The following is a 19,272-nucleotide window of genomic DNA, read 5'->3' as shown; positions in this document are numbered from 1 at the left end:
TGTGTGTGTGTGTGAGAGAGAGAGAGAGAGAGGAGTAGAGGACTTATCTTAAAGGCCGAAGCATGGCAGTGAAGTCCTCAGTTGCATCCTAGTAGGTCCGAGGAGTAGCTGAAGAAGATTCAAGGCCTCCCACCTGCTCCAGGGATCAACGCACCTCCAATATTGTCCAGAAAGTCCAGAAAATTTGTGCAGAAAGTCACCAAATTCAGTTTCTTCTGGCTCAACTCTGCTTGTTTTACTTTTATAAACATTATTGTTCACCTTGCAAAACAAAAATGTCCAGAAACTGATTAAAACATCACATGATCTCTCACTCCTCTCTGTTCTGCTGCCTCTGTGAGTTGAGTTTTTCTCACCCAGGTGGCAACAATTATCACCTTCTCATGTCCTCTGACACACCCACCCTCTCTCATCCTGCAGCAGCCCCCAGCTTTTTTTGCTGGCTGCTACAAATCGATTCATTGACTAATTGCTGCAGCTTATGTTTTTTGACCACTTGACGTCTTGGTTTGTTTATACTGAGAATCTGAATAAACAGTTACTACATCTCACACTTTAACTCCATTTCAAACTATTATTCATACACAATATTAATGCAATAACTTGGAAATCTTTTTTGACCTTTATTCAGTTAAATTCATTTCAAAGACAAGATATTTCATGTTCAAACTGACAAACTTCATGATTATTTTTTAAATAAATATATATAGCCTACACTCATTCTGACTTTGATGTCTGCAACATGTTCCAAAAAAGAGGAGCATGTTTGACACTGTGGTACATCAACTTTTCTTTTCGCAGCACTCAGTAAGCATTTGGAAACTAAGGATGCTAAATGGTAAAGCTTTGGGAGTCTTTGCCACTGCCACATTCTACTTCTCCTAAACTTGGACATTTTAGAGAATCTATGTGACTTAACCCTTTAAAACCTGGAGAGACATCAATTTTCTTGTGCTGCTTTTACATGTGTTTCACAATTTCAACCTTGAACCCTGAGCAAACTGATGTGGGTTGGTGTGAGTTCTTTCAGAAACATGGAGAAAAAGGCAATGCACAACTCTGTAAGAAATATTCCACAAATTTCAAGAAATTAGTAAATTTAAAAAAAAGTCACAGATTTATTTTACTTTTTTGCAATTACTTTTCCCTTTTTGATCATTGATATTCTAAGTTTTTTACTTTTGCTTTTTACTAATTTCTTGCTAATTTGGTGGTTAATGTCTTCTTTTGTTGATCTTTGCCATCTTCCCATGTTTTGGAAAAAAAATCAAGAAAATTTGCTCAGGTTAAAGAGTGTATTACCAGATATTCAAATAAACAGCAGCAGGCTTACAGATGAAACTAAATCATATTGATTAGCGTTGTTTTACCAGAGTCTCTGTAGTGCAGCCAGAGCAACTTGTTGCAAAAGCAGCCACTACATGAGACTTAAATGTAGATATTGAAAGCTTACTGTACAATGAAATATAACTGCATATAACTCTGGAGAAAGATAGTTGAGTCTCATACTTAGGTCGTCAAATACCAGCGTCGATGGTTGAGAACAACCTAGGAACATACAGTACTTTTAGATTATAAAATATAATAAATATTAGATGCATTTTTTCTTAAAAGTAAAAGAAAGAAAGAAGACAAGGTATTTTGGGATATTATATTTCTCCTTTCATTAGAAATGTTTATTTTATTACCACATCTGTCAAAAAATTACATTGTTAATTACTGAAAACAAACAAAGGTAATGCCCCTGCAGAAAAGCAGCTCATGCAGCAGTAAATGTGCCCCAGTCTGCACTCACACATCACCTGCTTCAAAAGTGCTTATCAGAGAACTCTGTGATGGCCTGCACACATATTAATTTGCAAGGTTGCAGTGATAAAATACATTAAAACTTGTGCATCTTACTCCAACACCATAAATGTAGAGAGGTCAGTCATCATCAACCTCATCAGTTAATTTAAAGCTCTCCTGAGTGAAAGATGATAAGTGCTGTTTTGAACAGAATTCCATACTGATAAAAAAAATTACACCTGAATGAACAAAACCAGCGTGAAATGCAAAGTGAACAAAAATTCAGCTTTCACCCTCAATTAATGTAATCAATTTTAAATTCAATTCAAATATCCTCTACTCAGGCTGCACAGAGTTCACAATAAAATAATAAAATGTGACAGCTTGTCAACTGGTTTAATGAGAAAGAGGAATTTTATCAGGTTTGGGGTCTTTTTTAAAATGTTTATAAAAAATGGAAATAGGTACCTATAACTTTTTAGGGGAGGAAGACTTTTATTTATTTAACACTGTACCTGTTTTTGTTATTGTTGTTTAAGGTGGTTGTATTGTTTTTATTGAAGTGTTTTTGTTGTTTTGTTTTTTTTTAACTTTACATGATGTTTGAATAATCCAAAAACCTAAATAAAAAATGTAAGATTAATTTCGGAATTAACCACCACTTCACTGACCTACAGGTACTCTATTGTCTGATACTTTGTCGTGTCAAAAACCCCCAATTTAATACTTTAAATCCTTCTGTTTGGATTGCTGAAAGAAAACATCTTGATAACTCCCTCACATTCTGGATATTATATACACACCCTAAATTCTTTAAGACACAAAAGCTGAATTTGACATAAACACTGTAGATATCAAATAACATAATAAAGATAACAAAAAGCAAAAAAAAAAAAATCCTAAATAGCAGAAAGAGATGGAATTATAATCTGTCACCAATTCATCCAGAATTAAATATTAAAAATGCAAATATGGGATCAATAAATAGTATCTATCAAAAAAGGAGCAGCGTCCTACACATTTTAATGGACAAAATTTAATTTTTTTCCCTGAGGGAGAAAATGAAGAAACATACGTGATGGTAAACAAAATGTCACACATTGGCACAAATTAGAGTTACATTAGATCATCAGCTAAAGAAAATCAAATTCACTCTTACTAAATGTTATCCACAGAGAATTTCTGTTACAACTAATTTCATTACACCAAATGAAATTCTATGACTACAAAAATTTTAAGGATTTTACTAATTCCATGAATTTGCTAGGGCTGGAAAATGACAGAAATTCCATGACTTTCCCAGGTTTTCCATGAATTAAGAAACAGAGAAATTTGACAAACTGACACACACACACACACACATTCATGTAATTTTGTATCAACCAGTGCGACGATTGCACATTTGAAAAGTAATACATCAGTGCCGAACTGCAGCAAAAACTGTGATATTCTTACAACACAAATAAACAGACTGGCAAGCTATATGCTAAAAAATACACTGTATAATGTTTACTTAAAAAAATATGCATATATCTTCAGATCTAAACTAACTATCATTGCTTTTCAAGGCTAAAGAGCACTAAAACCATGCAAGCAGCTCATTCTAACACACAGACAAATGCAGCAAGGCGACATTTGCATATATTTACCTGAGTCCTTGAAAACAAAGTTCTCTGAAAGGGCAGTGAGTCAGTGAAAGATGTCGTCACTCAAACAGGCCAATCCACCCAGAAAGCACAAAGAGGCAGCGAGGACCTCAGGGCGTAATGTCTGTCCTATGGTTTTCATGCCATTTGTTAAAGGGATAGTTCCCATTTTTTTAACTGGAGTTGTATGGGGCACTCATCTATAGGACATAGGTACAGGACAAACAGTAGATGTCAGTCAGCACACCCTTGTTTTGTAGGACCAGGCTGGAGTCCGACATGGAAGCCAAGCAATCATAAAACTATAAAAATCTGATTTTATGCTAAACTGAGAGTTTTTTCTCTGCTTTACCTTGATGTCAGACAGTGATTTCCACCAAGAAAATGAAGCCGTTATATTGCTCTCTTTGAGGCCAGACTCGAACAGTTATTTTGTTTGTGTTATTGTGTGATTTTGGTGTTTAAAAGTGTTAATTTGAATTCACAAAAGTCACACAATAACACAAACTAACTAAATAATCAAGGCAGCTGTAGACCAGCGGCTCCTGCGTTCAGCGAGCTAAAATGACTGCTGCTGTAAATGGAGTCTGGTGGTTTTGACGAGAGCGTTCACGGGGAACTGAAGCCGCTGATGACTTCCTCATCAGAACGGGCTGTCTGACAGAAAGGTAAATCTGTGAAAATATTCTCAGTATGGTGTACACTTGAAGTGATGCTGAATGTTTTACAAGGTTCCCGTGGTCATGGAGATTATGGAAAAATCACGGAATTTTACAATCACATTTTCCAGGCCTAGAAAAGTCATGGAAAAAGAAAAAAAGTTATCAAAAGCTTTGGAAATTTTGTTTTGTGTAATAAAATTGTTACAGTAATCTTAACCCTCCCCTCCAAATTTCCCCATAGCAGAAATGTATTTTTTTAAGCTGGCAACATCACATTGGCCGAATACGTCAATGAGTGACTTAGTTTTGTTTACCATCAAGTACATTTTTTCCCTTCTTTCCTGTGTTCCCTCTTTCATCATGTATGCCAGCAGGCTAAAATTACAAATTTGACTCTGATATATTTAGTAAAATGTCCTTTAAGTGGAGCAAGATTTTTTTTTTTATAATGGGTCCTTGAAAAGTCTTGGAAAAGGTTGAAATTTTGACCATAAAAATGTGTGGGAACCTTGGTTTTAAGTGAGACTTTTTTCAGGAAGGCTAAAAAATGTTTTGTTGCTGACCCCTGTGCACAGCAGCACATTGCTCAGCATATCTGTCGGACTCCAGCCTGCTTCTCCAAACTGGGGACGTGCAGACTGACATCTACTGTATGTGACACACTGACTTTGGATAAGGACCCCAAATAATCCAAACTATCCCTTTGAAATACAGGAGGGGATTTTACACACTGATCAAAAAACACACTAAGGTGTGCGAAGTGTGTCATAATGTTTCGGTGCCCACAGTACTCTGGTGACTCGTATGTCACTCCTGTAGCCGATACTGGTGTCCCAGCAGTACTCTGGGGAGAGCACCCTGCTCGGTTTGTGCAGCCACATGTACTTGTTGAGGTGGCTCTCGTCGTGCCACAGAGCCTCCACATTGTTCTGTTTGTCCTCCATGATGCTCTGATAGCACGCCTCAGTCAGTGCTTTCACGCTCCTCCACGAGCCTCCGAAGATGGCAGCATGATAGTAGAAATCCCCAGTTTGCATGAATGCCGTGGACTTCGGGTTGCGGTCGTAGGTAAACAACCCCTCTGGGAGGTTGTAGTAGTGGGCGTGGAGCAGAGCCACAGAGTCTCCCAGAGCCTCCGAGCCAAACCTCCCAGTAAACACCTGATCCACGTCAAAGCAGAAGACGTGCGTGAAGTGGTGGTGAATGTCTGACTCTATGATATCTGATATGGTCTTCATTCGCATCATAGAGATGTCCTGCCACCTGGAGCTCCTCTCCACCTTGATCACCTTCATGTTTCGCTGAGGAGCGAGCTTGATTTCAGGCACCTTCTCTGTCATGTCCGTAAAAACATAATACGTCACGGGCAAACCCAGCATGAAGTGATGCTCTGATGAGTTCAAGAAGGTCTTCAGGTACGCATCCAGGTACCTGTGGTGAATATGGAGACAAAAATGCTTATTTTTGTTATATTTTAATAGCAACCACAGTTGAATATCAGTACAGTAAATTTAGGGTCGACATTTTTGTTTTTCAGGGCTGATACCAATGCAGATAATTAGTAGTTAATGAAACCGGTAACCAATATTTGGAACCAATGTGCAATCAAAATAAAAATGAAAATCTTTCTGTCAGTATTTAGAATTTGGAATGAAACAAACCCCAACACAAAACTTTGTTTAATGTCTTTAGCAAATGTTTGATTAAAACGGAAACTTTTAACATCATATAAAGCAAGTTTACTGCAACTTTTTTTTTTCAGAAAATCTAGTGAAAATTAAGATAAAAAACGAATGACTAAAAATAGCTCCCTGAGGTTTTACAAAATAAAAGTTCCTTCCATACTGACACTTTCTTTGCACTTTTTGATTGATTAATGTTATCGTCCATCTTTAAAATAAAATGCCAATACGGATAAACGGCAAAATGCAAAATATAGGCCGATAATCTGTTGACCCCTACAGTAAATGAAATCCTGGTGTGACGACAGTTTATCCAAACAGTGAGAACAAACCTGCCCACAGCAAACACTGTGAGAGCCACAGAGGATCCTCTCGTCTTGTGCATCTGGTCATAAAGTTCAGGGTCAAACATCCCTTCCCAGATGATGGGAGCGTTCCAGGAGGTGCATGTTTGCACGTCAGGTCTGGACCTGAAACACAAGACGACTGAAAGTTTAGGATGTTTCAGCACATTTTAAGGACTCTGTAGATCTCACTTAAAGATCCAGTGTGTCGGATAAATGTTTATATGTTGGCAGAACTGTGATATAAAAAGTGTATTTCCTTTAGTGCATAATCAACTGAAAATAAGAATTATTGTGTTTTCATTACCTTAGAATGATGTGTTTATATCTACACAGGAAGCTTTAATACAGTGGTCACAGGTGAATTTTTTGCAATAATATAATGATAAAATAAATACATGTATTTAAAAAAGCAATGGTTTTACCAGAAGAAATAGTTTACACATTTCTCTCAACTGAATTCACTTTTTCACAACATTTCTTCGCCGACATACATATCAGCGTCTCACGTCCAAAATGCACAGCACACTCTCAAATCAACTTGTGTACCAGAACATTGACACCTTTTTTCTTCCAACAATAAAATTTTCAATCTGACTGCTGGTGTTATGAATTCAGTGTTGAGAAATGTCTCTAACAACAAAAAAAGAAAGAAAAGACAAAAGTATTTTCTATTATTTACTATAGGAAAGGTACAACTAACCTGGAACACAAAGACCTAAAAAAAACAAAACATTAATAACCATTACAATACGTTTCACTACTGAATTTAAAGTAACTTTGACATTGTTTTATTTTTGAAAGACTTCTGCAAAATGCACCAGTGTGACTTATTTTCTTAAAGTTATTCTTGCAAAGAAAAACTGTTTCACTGATTAGTTTACTGCTTTTTTCTCCATGTAAAATTTACTCCTGAGTAAAATCATTTGTGGTCTTAATACTAAATATTCTCGACCGTCAACGTTAGTCGTGTGAGACAGTTCTGATGTTACTTTGTCTCATATAGACAGGGGACACATTTAACCAGTCTACCGTACATTTTTCTGCTATACTGCTGAGCTTAATGGAAAGCAATGCCGTTTTTGTTAATGAATAACTCAAAGGAACTGGTTATCGTGACTCACTACTGCCATTATTTTCTGCCTGTTTTGATAATGATCAGCCTGTAAAGGAGTTCAAATATACTGAAACCTTTTTAACTTTTACAGCACAGCATAGATTTATTTTAAAAAGTAACACAGCACTTTTATTTATTTGGGAGATTATATTTATATAATATAATTTATATTAATTAATTTGCCCCCACCCATTCACTTTCAGTATTCACCCTACCTTCAGTCAATGAAGTTTCCAAATTCATTAAGAAATCCAAATCGTCAACCTGCCAATTAGACCCTCTTCCCACTGTCCTTGTAAAAGCCACCCTCCCCTCTCTGTCCCCTCTCATCACAGACTTCATACACTCTTCCCTTACCACTGGTGTTGTTCCCTCTGCCCTCAAAACAGCTGCTGTAACCCCAATACTCAAGAAACTTGGTCTGGATCCCAATAACCTCAATAATTTCCGCCCAATCTCAAATCTTACATTCATTTCCAAAATTCTTGAAAAAACAGTTGCTGCTCAACTTCACACCCATCTATCCTGCAATAATTTATATGAACAATTTCAATCTGGTTTCCGTCCCTTCCATAGTACTGAAACAGCACTCCTTAAAGTCACTAATGACCTCCTCCTTGCTGCTGACTCTGGTTCACTATCCATTCTCCTTCTGCTTGATCTGACTGCGGCCTTCGACACAGTTTCCCACACCATCCTTCTGGACAGACTCCTCTCTTGGCATCACAAACACACCTCTTAACTGGTTTCGTTCATACCTTTCAGGCCGCACTCAGTTCATTCAGTTAAAATCATTCACCTCCCATCCAGTCCCCGTTACCTCAGGTGTTCCCCAGGGCTCTGTCCTGGGGCCCCTGCTGTTCATTATTTACCTTCTCCCCCTCGGGTACATTTTCCACAAACATCATATTCACTTTCACTGCTACGCGGATGACACCCAGCTCTACCTTTCAGCCAAACCTAACTCCACACTCCCACCTTCGTCCCTCACCAATTGCCTCCTTGAAATAAAATCCTGGTTTACCTCTAACTTCCTTAAATTAAATTGCAATAAAACAGAACTTCTTTTAATAGGCACAAAATCTATGTTAAACAAACTCCATAATTTCTCTATACCCGTCGATAACTTTTCCATCTCTCCCTCCCCTCAGGTTAAGAGTCTGGGTGTCATCCTCGACAGCTCCCTCTCCTTCGCCTCCCATGTCAATAATATCACTCGTCTGCCTACTTCCATCTTCGTAACATCAACCGGCTTCGTCCTTCTCTTACTCCTCACTCAGCTGCTGTTCTTGTTCACACTCTGGTCACCTCCCGTTTAGATTATTGCAACTCTCTTCTCTTTGGCCTTCCACATAAAACCCTCCATAAACTACAACTGGTCCAAAACTCAGCTGCACGTAACATTACACGCACCCCTTCAATCCATCACATCACACCTACTCTACAACAGCGACATTGGCTCCCCATCACATACTGCATCAACTACAAAATACTCCTCCTTACCTTCAAAGCTGTCCACAGCCTTGCCCCACCATATCTCTCTGACCTCCTCCACATTGCTACACCCACCCGCACCCTCAGATCTTCTTCCTCCATCCATCTCATCGTCCCCCCCGCCCGTCTTGTTACCATGGGGAGCAGAGCATTCAGCCGCTCTGCAACTCACTCCCACCTGACCTCTGTAACTCAGACTCACTACCACATTTCAAATCCAAACTCAAAACCCATCTGTTTAAACTGGCTTACTCCCTCTGATCACAATTGCATTGTCTAATTTTATGTTGTATTTCTATATTTTATTTTGTCTTTTTAATATTGTGTCTGCTTTTATGTTGATGATGTACGGTGACCTTGAGTGTCAAGAAAGGCGCCTATAAATAAAATGCATTATTATTGTTATTATTATAACCAACACTACTCTATATACCGTTTACAGAGATCTTCTTTTAACTTTTTGTATTTTTAATTACAGAAATGACCAGTAAAATTTGTGTGAACAAACAGAAACAACTGGGAATAATGCTAATGCTATTAATTAAGAATAAAATCACTTTTCTTCTCGTTAAGTATGAAACCCCTTTGAGGTCTTAATGGTCTTACCAAAGGTCAAGGGTGGCGTCCACGCTGTAGTCCAGAGACAGCATCTTGGCACTTTCCAAAGAGCTTCTGTCCATCGGCAGGAGGCCTATCAGCAGTCTGATATCAAAAACATAAATTACAGTACAATTTTAATGTTGTAATATTTGCATTGCTTACTAATTTATCTAGTATTTCTTAAATTTAAAAAGAGACTCACTTCACAGATGGAGAGATTAAGTATAAAACACAGAGCATGACAGGAATGCAAAGCAGACATTTCAGAGCAATCTTCGTCCTCTGAATGTGTCTGCAGGAAAAAAAGCCAAAGACAGTCAGATTAGACAGAAAACTCTTAATTCAGAAAATGCAAAGCTGTGTGGCACAATGGCTGAAGCAATTAAGTACTTAAAAGGAAAAAAAGGTGATAGATACCCCATTTTTGAAAAACGCTAGTGTCCAAGCGCTGCAGACCGTCAACTCTTGGCTGAGGGTTCATGGATAAAACAGCAACTCTGAGAGAAGAGCAGGAAGTGTTTCATATTTATCAGTATCAAAGTGATTCTGTGTACGAGCTTGTTGGTTTGAATCCGCCCACAAAAGTACGGCTGAACTGTCCTTTGAAGTGTTTACATATTAGAGTTTATATGTCACGGCCCCTGCCTCTCATCCCCCTCCTGTCACTCTGCCAGTACTTTTCCACTCACCCTCCCTCTGCTCCACTCTACCTGCAAGCCACGCCCACCTCTTCAGCCAGCTCTGCTCACTCACCTGGCAGCTGCAGCTCATGATCAACCAGCCCTGCATATAAGCCTCTCCAGCACTCTCACTCACTGCCAGATTGTTCTACTGCGTCATGCTTTCCAGCGTTCTTCTGCCAGATTTCCCGAAGCCGAATCTGCCTGTCCCCGACCTGCTCTCCTCGTCTGCCTCCCGGTAAACCTACCTGCCTTCTGTCCCCGACCACGTGCTCTGCTTTGGCGTTTCTGGAATCTGACTGCTCTGCTGGTAACGACTCCTCTACCTGGCTTCGACAATCCTCCTGCCTGTTCCCCATCGGTACTGCTGCCTTCGCGGACTGATCATCTGGCAACGAACCTCCTGCTTGCCTCCGACCATCCCTCAGCTCTATCCCCGACGGCACCTCCACACGTGTTGCCGGCTTGTCGGACTACGGGGCTTCCTCCTCACCAACCACGGTTGCCGTAAGCTTCGTCTCTTCTCCTCGTCAGAGCCCCAGAGACTGTGCTAGGGCTCTCTGCCCGAAGAACGAACTTTACACGAAACTCACTCATTCTGCTTCGGACATTGTTTGTGTTGGTATAAATAAAAGTTATTACCAACTGTTTCTGAGTGCCGGTGTACTGCATTTGGGTCCAAACCCCACCCGTTTCAGTACAATCTGGCCAGACATGGACCCAGCAGAATCCACCTCTCTTCAGTCTCGCCTAGCCCGTGTGGAGGGAATGCTCTAGCAACACGAGGCTCAGCTCACCTCCAACGCGGCAGGAGCTCGTCAATAAGCTTCGGCTCTCGAACGAGCGCTAACCCTGCTAGCCAACCAGGTACAACAAATGGCTATCTCATTGACGCAGCACGCCGCTCCTGCTCCGAGTCCTGCCCCGCCTGCTCCAATTCCGGCGCCACCCCCAAGCACCGCATCTGAACCCCGGGTAGGGGCACCAGAACGCTATGCCGGGGATCCTGAGGGCTGCAATCCGTTTCTGACCAACTGCTCAATCCTGTTTGCCCTGCAGCCGCATACCTTCACCACAGAGGGAGCCAGAGACGCCTTGGCCATCAACCACCTCACTGGCAGGGCACGCTTGTGGGGAACGGCGGAGTGGGAGAGAGGCACGCCAGCCTGTGCCTCCTTCCAGGCTTTCGCAGAGGAGCTACGCAAGGTGTTCGGACCCGTTCCTGTGGGTCCCGATGCCACAGGGGGACTACTGAGCCAGAGGCAGGGGAATCAGACAGTTGCAGATTTTGCCATTGACTTCAGAACCCAAGCTCGGCTAAGTGACTGGAACTTGGCTGCCCAGTGTGATGCCTTCCTCAACAGGCTAGCTCCCTACATCAAGGATGAGCTGGTCTCGTTCAATCTCCCTAATTCCTTGGATGGACTCATTGAGCTGACCACGAGATTGGACAGACGAATCCAGGCGAGGAGGAGAGAGCAGCGCCTAGAGGGAGTGGCTCATCGGGTTTCCGTCCGCCAGCATGGTTCTTCTGCTATCCCCGGTCATCCTTCGGACTCCGCTCAAGGAGGGGCGGAGCCTATGCAGGTGGGACGTACCGGGCTAACGCCAGAGGAACGTGAGAGGCGACGCCGGGGAAACCTCTGCCTCTACTGTGGTCAGGCCGGCCATTTTGTCTCCAGATGCCCAGTAAAAGGGAAGGCTCAGCAGTCGAGAGAGGCATCCTGCTGAGCCGTTCCCAGAACTCTGTCCCCAACCCTCGTCCTCTGTTCCACGTCCAGCTCCTGTTGAAGGAGGGATCGCACACCCTCGCCACCTTCATTGATTCTGGGGCCGACGTTAATCTAATCGACGAGGAACTTGCCCGTCAGCTGGAGATCGAGCAGGTCCCTCTTCCTCGTCCTATGCTGGCCAGCACCCTGGATGGTCATCTCCTGGGAACCGTTACTCATCAAACCACACCCATCTCGATGCTCCTGTCTGGAAAACACCTGGAAACCATCAGGTTTCACATCCTGAGGTCTCCCAACCTTCCCCTGATCCTCAGTTACCCCTGGCTTCGTCGCCACAACCCACATATTGACTGGTCCATGGGGTCAATCCTGGATTGGAGCCCCTCCTGTCGTCAGATCTGCCTCCGACAGACGGTCACACCCACGCTGCCTGCCAGCCCCTGCTCCACCCCAGACCTCTCCATGGTGCCTCCAGATTACCACGATTTCCGGGAGGTGTTCAACAAGTCGAGGGCCACTTCTCTGCCCCCTCATCGGTCATATGACTGCGCCATCGACCTCCTACCCTGTTCTGCCCCTCCTAAGGGTCGCCTGTACTCTCTGTCCGCGCCTGAAAGAGAGGCCATGGAGACCTACATTAATGATGCCTTGGCCACCGGGATCATTCGACCCTCCTCGTCTCCTGCTGGGGCAGGTTTCTTCTTCGTCGGCAAGAAGGATGGTTCTTTGAGGCCCTGCATCGATTACAGGGGCCTGAACGAAATCACAGTCAAGAATCGCTATCCTCTCCCCCTCATCGCCTCAGCTTTTGAGCTACTCCAGGGGTCCGTCATCTTCACCAAGCTGGACCTCTGCAACGCCTACCATCTGGTTCGAATCCGAGAAGGGGATGAGTGGAAGACTGCCTTCAACACCCCCACGGGACACTATGAGTACCTGGTGATGCCTTTCGGGCTCACCAATGCTCCAGCTGTCTTCCAAGCCCTCATAAATGACGTTCTCAGAGACATGCTCAATAAGTATGTGTTCGTCTATCTCGACGACATCCTGATCTTCTCCCGCTCCAAGCAAGAACACATACATCATGTCCAGACGGTTCTACAACACCTCTTAGAGAACTCCTTGTTCGTCAAGTCCGAGAAGTGCGAGTTCCACACCCCTTCTGTCTCCTTCCTGGGGTACATCATCGGCCACAACCGCATGGAGATGGACCCTGCTAAGGTTTCTGCTGTAACCTCCTGGCCAGTTCCTGACTCTCGCAAGCAGTTGCAATGTTTTCTGGGGTTCGCCAACTTCTACAGGAGGTTCATTCGAGGCTACAGCACAGTGGCTGCACCTCTCACTGCCCTCACCTCATCCAAGATCCCATTCCGCTGGACCTCGGCTGCCGAGGAGGCGTTCCAGCACCTTAAGAGGCGTTTCAGCTCGGCTCCCATTCTTCTGATTCCCGACCCTGAGAGACAGTTTGTGGTGGAGGTGGACCAGAAACTGCACCCCTGCGCCTTCTTCTCCCGGCGTCTGTCTCCAGCGGAGAGGAACTACGACATTGGCAACCGGGAACTGTTGGCAGTGAAGCTGGCATTGGAAGAGTGGCGACATTGGCTGGAGGGAACCAAGGTCCCCTTCCTCGTCTGGACGGACCACAAGAACCTTGAGTACATCCGCTCAGCCAAAAGACCGAACTCTCGCCAAGCCCGGTGGGCTTTGTTCTTCACCAGATTCGCCTTCACCCTCTCGTATCGACCTGGTTCCCATAATGTCAAACCCGACGCCCTGTCCCAACAGTTTCTGGTTGAGGAGGAAGACTCCCCCAGCCCAGACAGCATTCTCTCCGCTTCCCGTCTCCTGGCCGCCCTCACCTGGGAGATTGAAGAACGAGTTAAAACGGCATTGGAGGACCAGCCGGGGCCCAGCTCTTGTCCCCAGGACCGCCTATTCGTCCCTCAGGGGTTGAGGTCTGAGGTTCTGCAGTGGGCCCACGACTCCCGACTCACCTGCCATCCAGGTATTGCACAGACCTAGGAGGTCCTGCAACAGCAGTTCTGGTGGGCCACCCTGGACAGGACACCAGAGACTTTGTTAACGCCTGCCCCGTCTGTAATCAAAACAAAGCCCCACGACGAGCCCCTGCCGGTCTCCTACAACCTCTACCTGTGCCTCATCGTCCCTGGTCCCACATCTCTTAGGACTTCGTCACTGGTCTGCCACCATCAGGAGGTAACACCACCATCCTGACAGTGGTGGACCGCTTCAGTAAAATGGCACATTTCGTGCCCCTGCCCAAGCTCCCTTCTGCCAAGTAGACCGCTGGGCTGCTTCTGGAGCACGTGTTCCGGCTCCATGGCCTCCCTTCAGACGTGGTCTCTGATCGAGGTCCCCAGTTTACCTCTGCATTTTGGAGAGAGTTCTGTTGTCTCCTGGGAGCTTCCACCAGCATGTCCTCTGGTTATCATCCGCAGTCCAACGGTCAGTCGGAGAGGATGAACCAGGAGATGGAAACGGCGCTTCGCTGCATGGCCTCCAACCACCCTGCCTCCTGGGCCTCGCAGCTGCTGTGGATGGAATACCCACACAATACCCTCATCAGCTCCGCCACTGGACTTTCCCCGTTCCAGTGCGCTTACGGCTTCCAGGCTCCCCTGTTCTCCGCCCAGGAGAAAGAGACTGCCTACCCTTCGGTGAAGGCCTTCATCCGCCGCTGCCGCCAAACCTGGGCACAAGCCAGATCTGCACTTCTGCGGGCTGCGGGTCGTTATGCCACAGCAGCAAACCGTCGCCGCTCCCAAGCCCCCCCCCTACCAGGTGGGACAGAAGGTGTGGCTCTCGACCAGAGATCTTCCTCTGAGGGTGGACTCCCGGAAATTGGCTCCCAAGTTTGTTGGCCCATTCCCCATCGAGAAGGTTGTTAACCCGGTGGTGGTTCGGCTCAAGCTGCCCCGCACTATGCGGATTCATCCCACTTTCCACGTCTCCAGGATCAAGCCGTTCAGGGAGAGTTCCCTGCAGCTTGCCTCCCAGCCGCCTCCGCCTCCTCGCATCATCGATGGGGCTCCTGCTTACACGGTACGCCGCCTGCTCGGCTCTAGTCGTCGTGGGAGGGGTCTGCAGTATCTTGTGGACTGGGAGGGATACGGGCCGGAGGAGCGGTCGTGGATTCCGGCTCGTCAGATTTTGGATGCGCAACTTGTGGAGGAGTTTCATCACCAGCATCCTGACCAACCCTCTGGTGTCGCCTCGACGCGCTGGGGCCCCGACTCTGTCCCTCGATCTCCTCCTGCTTCCGAGGCGTCTGGTTCTGGTGATGACAATCCTCCTGCCTGTTCCCCATCGGTACTGCTGCCTTCACAGACTGATCATCTGGCAACGAACCTCCTGCCTGCCTCCGACCATCCCTCAGCTCTATCCCCAACGGCACCTCCACACGTGTTGCCGGCTCGTCGGACTACGGGGCTTCCTCCTCGCCAACCACGGTTGCCGTAAGCTTCGTCTCTTCTCCTTGTCAGAGCCCCAGAGACTGTGCTAGGGCTCTCTGCCCGAAGAACGAACTTTACACGAAACTCACTCATTCTGCTTCGGACATTGTTTGTGTTGGTATAAATAAAAGTTATTACCAACTGTTTCTGAGTGCCGGTGTACTGCATTTGGGTCCAAACCCCAAAATTTTGATTTTTTTTTGGCTCTCATTTATTTTTGGCTCAAATTTCAACTTGTAAAACATTAACAGCATCAAAGTGGGACGCACTTAATTTTGAGGCCTCTCTATCAAAAAGGAAATACATTATGTAGTAATTTTTTAACACAGTTTGATGTTTTTTTCAATGAAATAGTAACAAACAAGCAGAGGAAAATAATAATAATAAAATAATTTTTCAAAAGCTTGACACTGTTTTCAGTACACAGTGATTTGAGAAGAGACGTCAATTCTAGGAGGAAAGATAAAAATGTAAGGAAGTGAGACATTTTATAATTGTGAAATTAAAACAACAACATTTAGAATAGCAAAATTAATTCCATATTCAAGAGTGCTATTTTCTGGATTATCATAGTAACAAATAATATTCCTAAGGTTGAAAGAGTAAAATCATTGTCCACCACTGACCTCTAAACGTTGTTGTATATCAAAATAAAATGTTTTTGTTTTTTTTTTGTCAATAATGCTGTCAAACAGTAAATGATTCAAAAATCAAATATATATATAAATAATAATAAATAATCAAAATAAAACATTATGTGAAGGTCATTTCCTCAAGATAACACAAACAGCTATGAGAAAAGCCTGTCGTCAGTATTCAAAGTTACAATTCTAAATCATTAAATCACATTTTATTTATTAAATATGCTGTTTTACTGTAAATACAGATAGCACATCTTTAGACTTCATACCGCCTTTAAAGGGGAACTATACCCATTTTTAAATTCATACATGCTATTCCTATAGCTGTGTCCTATAGTCCAAGACAGTTCATCTAAACATGAGCAACTCACTCCTTAATCCCCAAAATAGAGTGCTAAAACTACAATTTGTGATATCATCAAATATAAAGTCACGGAAAGACACATATTGATTAAACTTTGCAAGGCCATGAAAAAAACACTCTTTTTAGGGGAGCTGAATTATCCGCAGAGGTCTGTTTCTCTCCAAACCAAACAGACCGGGTGATAGTAAAAACTGAATAAAGCTGTGTCATGTGTTACTAACCTGTGTGTTTTGGACACTCCCTTTCGCAGAGGGGCTGCAAACTAAGATGGTCAACACAAAATCATGAGCGGCCCCATTGGCAGCCAGTGTTTTATTTGTCTGTTCTGGGCTTCTGTAGAGACATGGTGGTGAAACTTGCCGATCTCTGTAGATGACAGCCCGCTCCCTTTGTAAATATGGCTCATTCTTAGGTAACGAGAACACAACATTTCATGTTTTCAGGTGATTACACACTAAGGAACATACTCATTATTCTATGTTCAATTTCTGCAAATATATCCTCCTAAATTCACTGGACCTTAAAATAAAAAGATATATTAGACACCAAACCTTTTTAGCATACAAATTTAATCTAATCTAAACCACAGTGAGCTGATATGCAGAATAACATTTAAAATATTGTAAATGACAATTTACATCACTGTATGGCAGCATTTTGACAGAACCAAAGGGCAAGAAACTGCATTTCTTTTTTAACACTGTTTTCACTGCTGTCCCCCACACCTGAGTGGTGGTGAAGTTATTGGGAATTCTACAATGAAACGGCTAATAAAGCACAAATATTTGCACATTTAATGATTCAGTGAATCACCATGGCAATATTATATGAAACCAAAGACACCTTGGCCCAGAAGTCACTATATTCTGTATTGTGCTCTCATATTTTCATTCCTCACTGTGGGGAGGTATGAGGAATCATTTACAAAACTATCACGTATCCAGATTTCAGAGCAATTTATTAACTTATATGGTTTAAAATGTTGTACTATAGTTGAATTAAAAAACTGCACAAATATTGTACAAAGTAAAAACTAATATGCCACCTGTATTCAAAAGCAGTTCGAAATCAGAGATGGCGAGTATGAACTTTGGTGTGTTAAAAAAAACAACAGTCAGGACAAACATAAAGAGCAGATGTGTATCTGTCAGAGGGGTTAACTTGTGGAATGGCTGTGATAACAACTTAAAAGTCTTTAGTTCACTCTGCAAATTATATGTATATATATATATATATATATATATAAAATGGTAAACAAATATAAAACTACAGTATTACTATTATTTTGTATGAGATGTTTCAGAATCTTGTTATTTTTTCTCTTTTTTGTCACTCTGATCATATGAAAAGACAAAGAAAAAAGATAAAAAGAAGCTGTCTTTGCTGAAAGTTAATCTCAATTTTGAGGGTTACAAGTCTGAGTGATTAATAAATAAAACACCATTAAATGTCTGTGAACTTTCATCTCTAGTGTGATGGTGCCTGAGCCGACTGAGGTTCAGGGCTTTTTGGAGAATACTCAGAGCGAGCAGACAGACGTGACTTCGCCCCCTCGCTGTTTGATGTCTCGATCAGCAGAAATGGGTTACCTGAATCTGACCTCAGCTCAAAGACACTCGGACCACTCGGCGCCCTCGGCCGCCCTCAGCAGCTCAGACAGCACGTGTTCCTGAGACTTTCTATATGCGATGTGAATATACTGTACAGAAATGGTTTTATTTGCAAGTAAATTAAATTAATAAAGAAATTCCCCTCTCTGCCTTCCTCTTCTCTTTTGATTTAGTTTTCAAGTTCATTAGCAAGACAAAACATTTTGGACCTTCCCAGATCTGAGTGAAACTTTGCAACAGTTTCTCATGTGAAATATTTGGAATATATATATATATATATATATATATCATAAAAATAAATCTGTATCTTTTAACTGTTTCAAATACACACTTGTAAATTATCTGACTACTAACACTTGAATTTTCCCTCAACGGCTTAACACAACCAACACACAACTGACAGAGTTTCCATCATGAGGTTTGTCTTTACACTCTCTCTTCTTTCTCTCCTTGCATGAAACAAAAAAAGTGGTTTTACACGGCAGCACTCTGGACCGAGCTGTGATGGTGAAACCACAGTGTGCTCTGCAGCAACTGTTTATTCCAAACAGGCTTCAGGAGCTGCAGCTCTAAATAAAACATACTTTTATTGTGAAAGTCAACAAATGTCCTGTTTATTCTGATTACAGTGGCTGTTTGCCTGTTGTGTTTGTTGGCATTTAAACCAAGAGCAATCATAATGTAGGACTGCAACTAACAATTATTTTCACAATTAATCATTTAGTCTATTAATGATGTAAAAAATAAAATAAAATCATAATTTCCCAGAGTCTTAAGTGACATCCTCACATTGCTTTTGTCCAACCAACAGTCCAAAACCCAAATACCGTTTATTTACAGTCATAAATGACAAAGAAGCAGCTAATTCTCACAATTGAGAAGCTGCAACTAACAAATGTTTGTGACATTTTTGCTTGAAAAAATGACTAAAATGATTAACCGATTAAAAATAGTTGGTGATTATTCTGATATAAAGTTGGATGCCAGACAGGTGAATAATCAAAATCCTACTCCGTCAATTTAAAAGAAAAACAGTTAAATGTTAACCAATTGTAGACATAGCTTGGATAGCTATTCTTGCTACAAAATGTACGAGAGAAAAAAAACAAATCATCAGTTGATTTTCCAGGAGAAAGAGAGAGGAGGTGACATGCAGCAAAGGGCCACAGGTTGGAATCAAACCTGCGGCGAGGACACAGCTTTGGCACATAGGGCACCTGCTCTATCAGATGAGCTACTGACCGTCTCACCAGTAATTCATTTTCATGAGACAAGACAAGACTAAATTAATCCCACACCAGGGAAATTCACCTTACAGCAAAGTTCATGAGTCAGAAACAGGAAAATGCATGAGTGATTTGAGAACAAACAAGGACAGCATATAACAAAATACAAATCAGATTAAAAAAAAACTATAAATCCATATACACTATATACT

At 42.7% G+C, this 19,272-nt stretch overlaps 1 protein-coding gene across 1 annotated transcript; it reads right to left on the bottom strand.

Moving 5' to 3' along the window:
• Positions 1-1,647: 1,647 nt before the first annotated feature.
• Positions 1,648-9,949, bottom strand: LOC121959687 (alpha-1,3-galactosyltransferase 2-like). Its single transcript, XM_088089597.1, has 5 exons — positions 9,751-9,949; positions 9,536-9,625; positions 9,340-9,435; positions 6,111-6,248; positions 1,648-5,527 (listed from the first exon to the last, which is right to left on the bottom strand). The coding sequence occupies exons 1-5, from the start codon at positions 9,753-9,755 to the stop codon at positions 4,843-4,845; spliced, it is 1,014 nt and encodes a 337-aa protein (XP_087945723.1). The 5' UTR covers positions 9,756-9,949; the 3' UTR covers positions 1,648-4,842.
• Positions 9,950-19,272: the final 9,323 nt, after the last annotated feature.

Source organism: Plectropomus leopardus, chromosome 2 (assembly GCF_026936395.1).
Source record: "Plectropomus leopardus strain MGB_pleo_1.0 chromosome 2, ASM2693639v1, whole genome shotgun sequence".
Taxonomy (NCBI): Eukaryota; Metazoa; Chordata; class Actinopteri; order Perciformes; family Serranidae; genus Plectropomus; species Plectropomus leopardus.
Note: the sequence above shows the minus strand (reverse complement) of the source record. Positions and strands in the feature narration are given on the sequence as shown.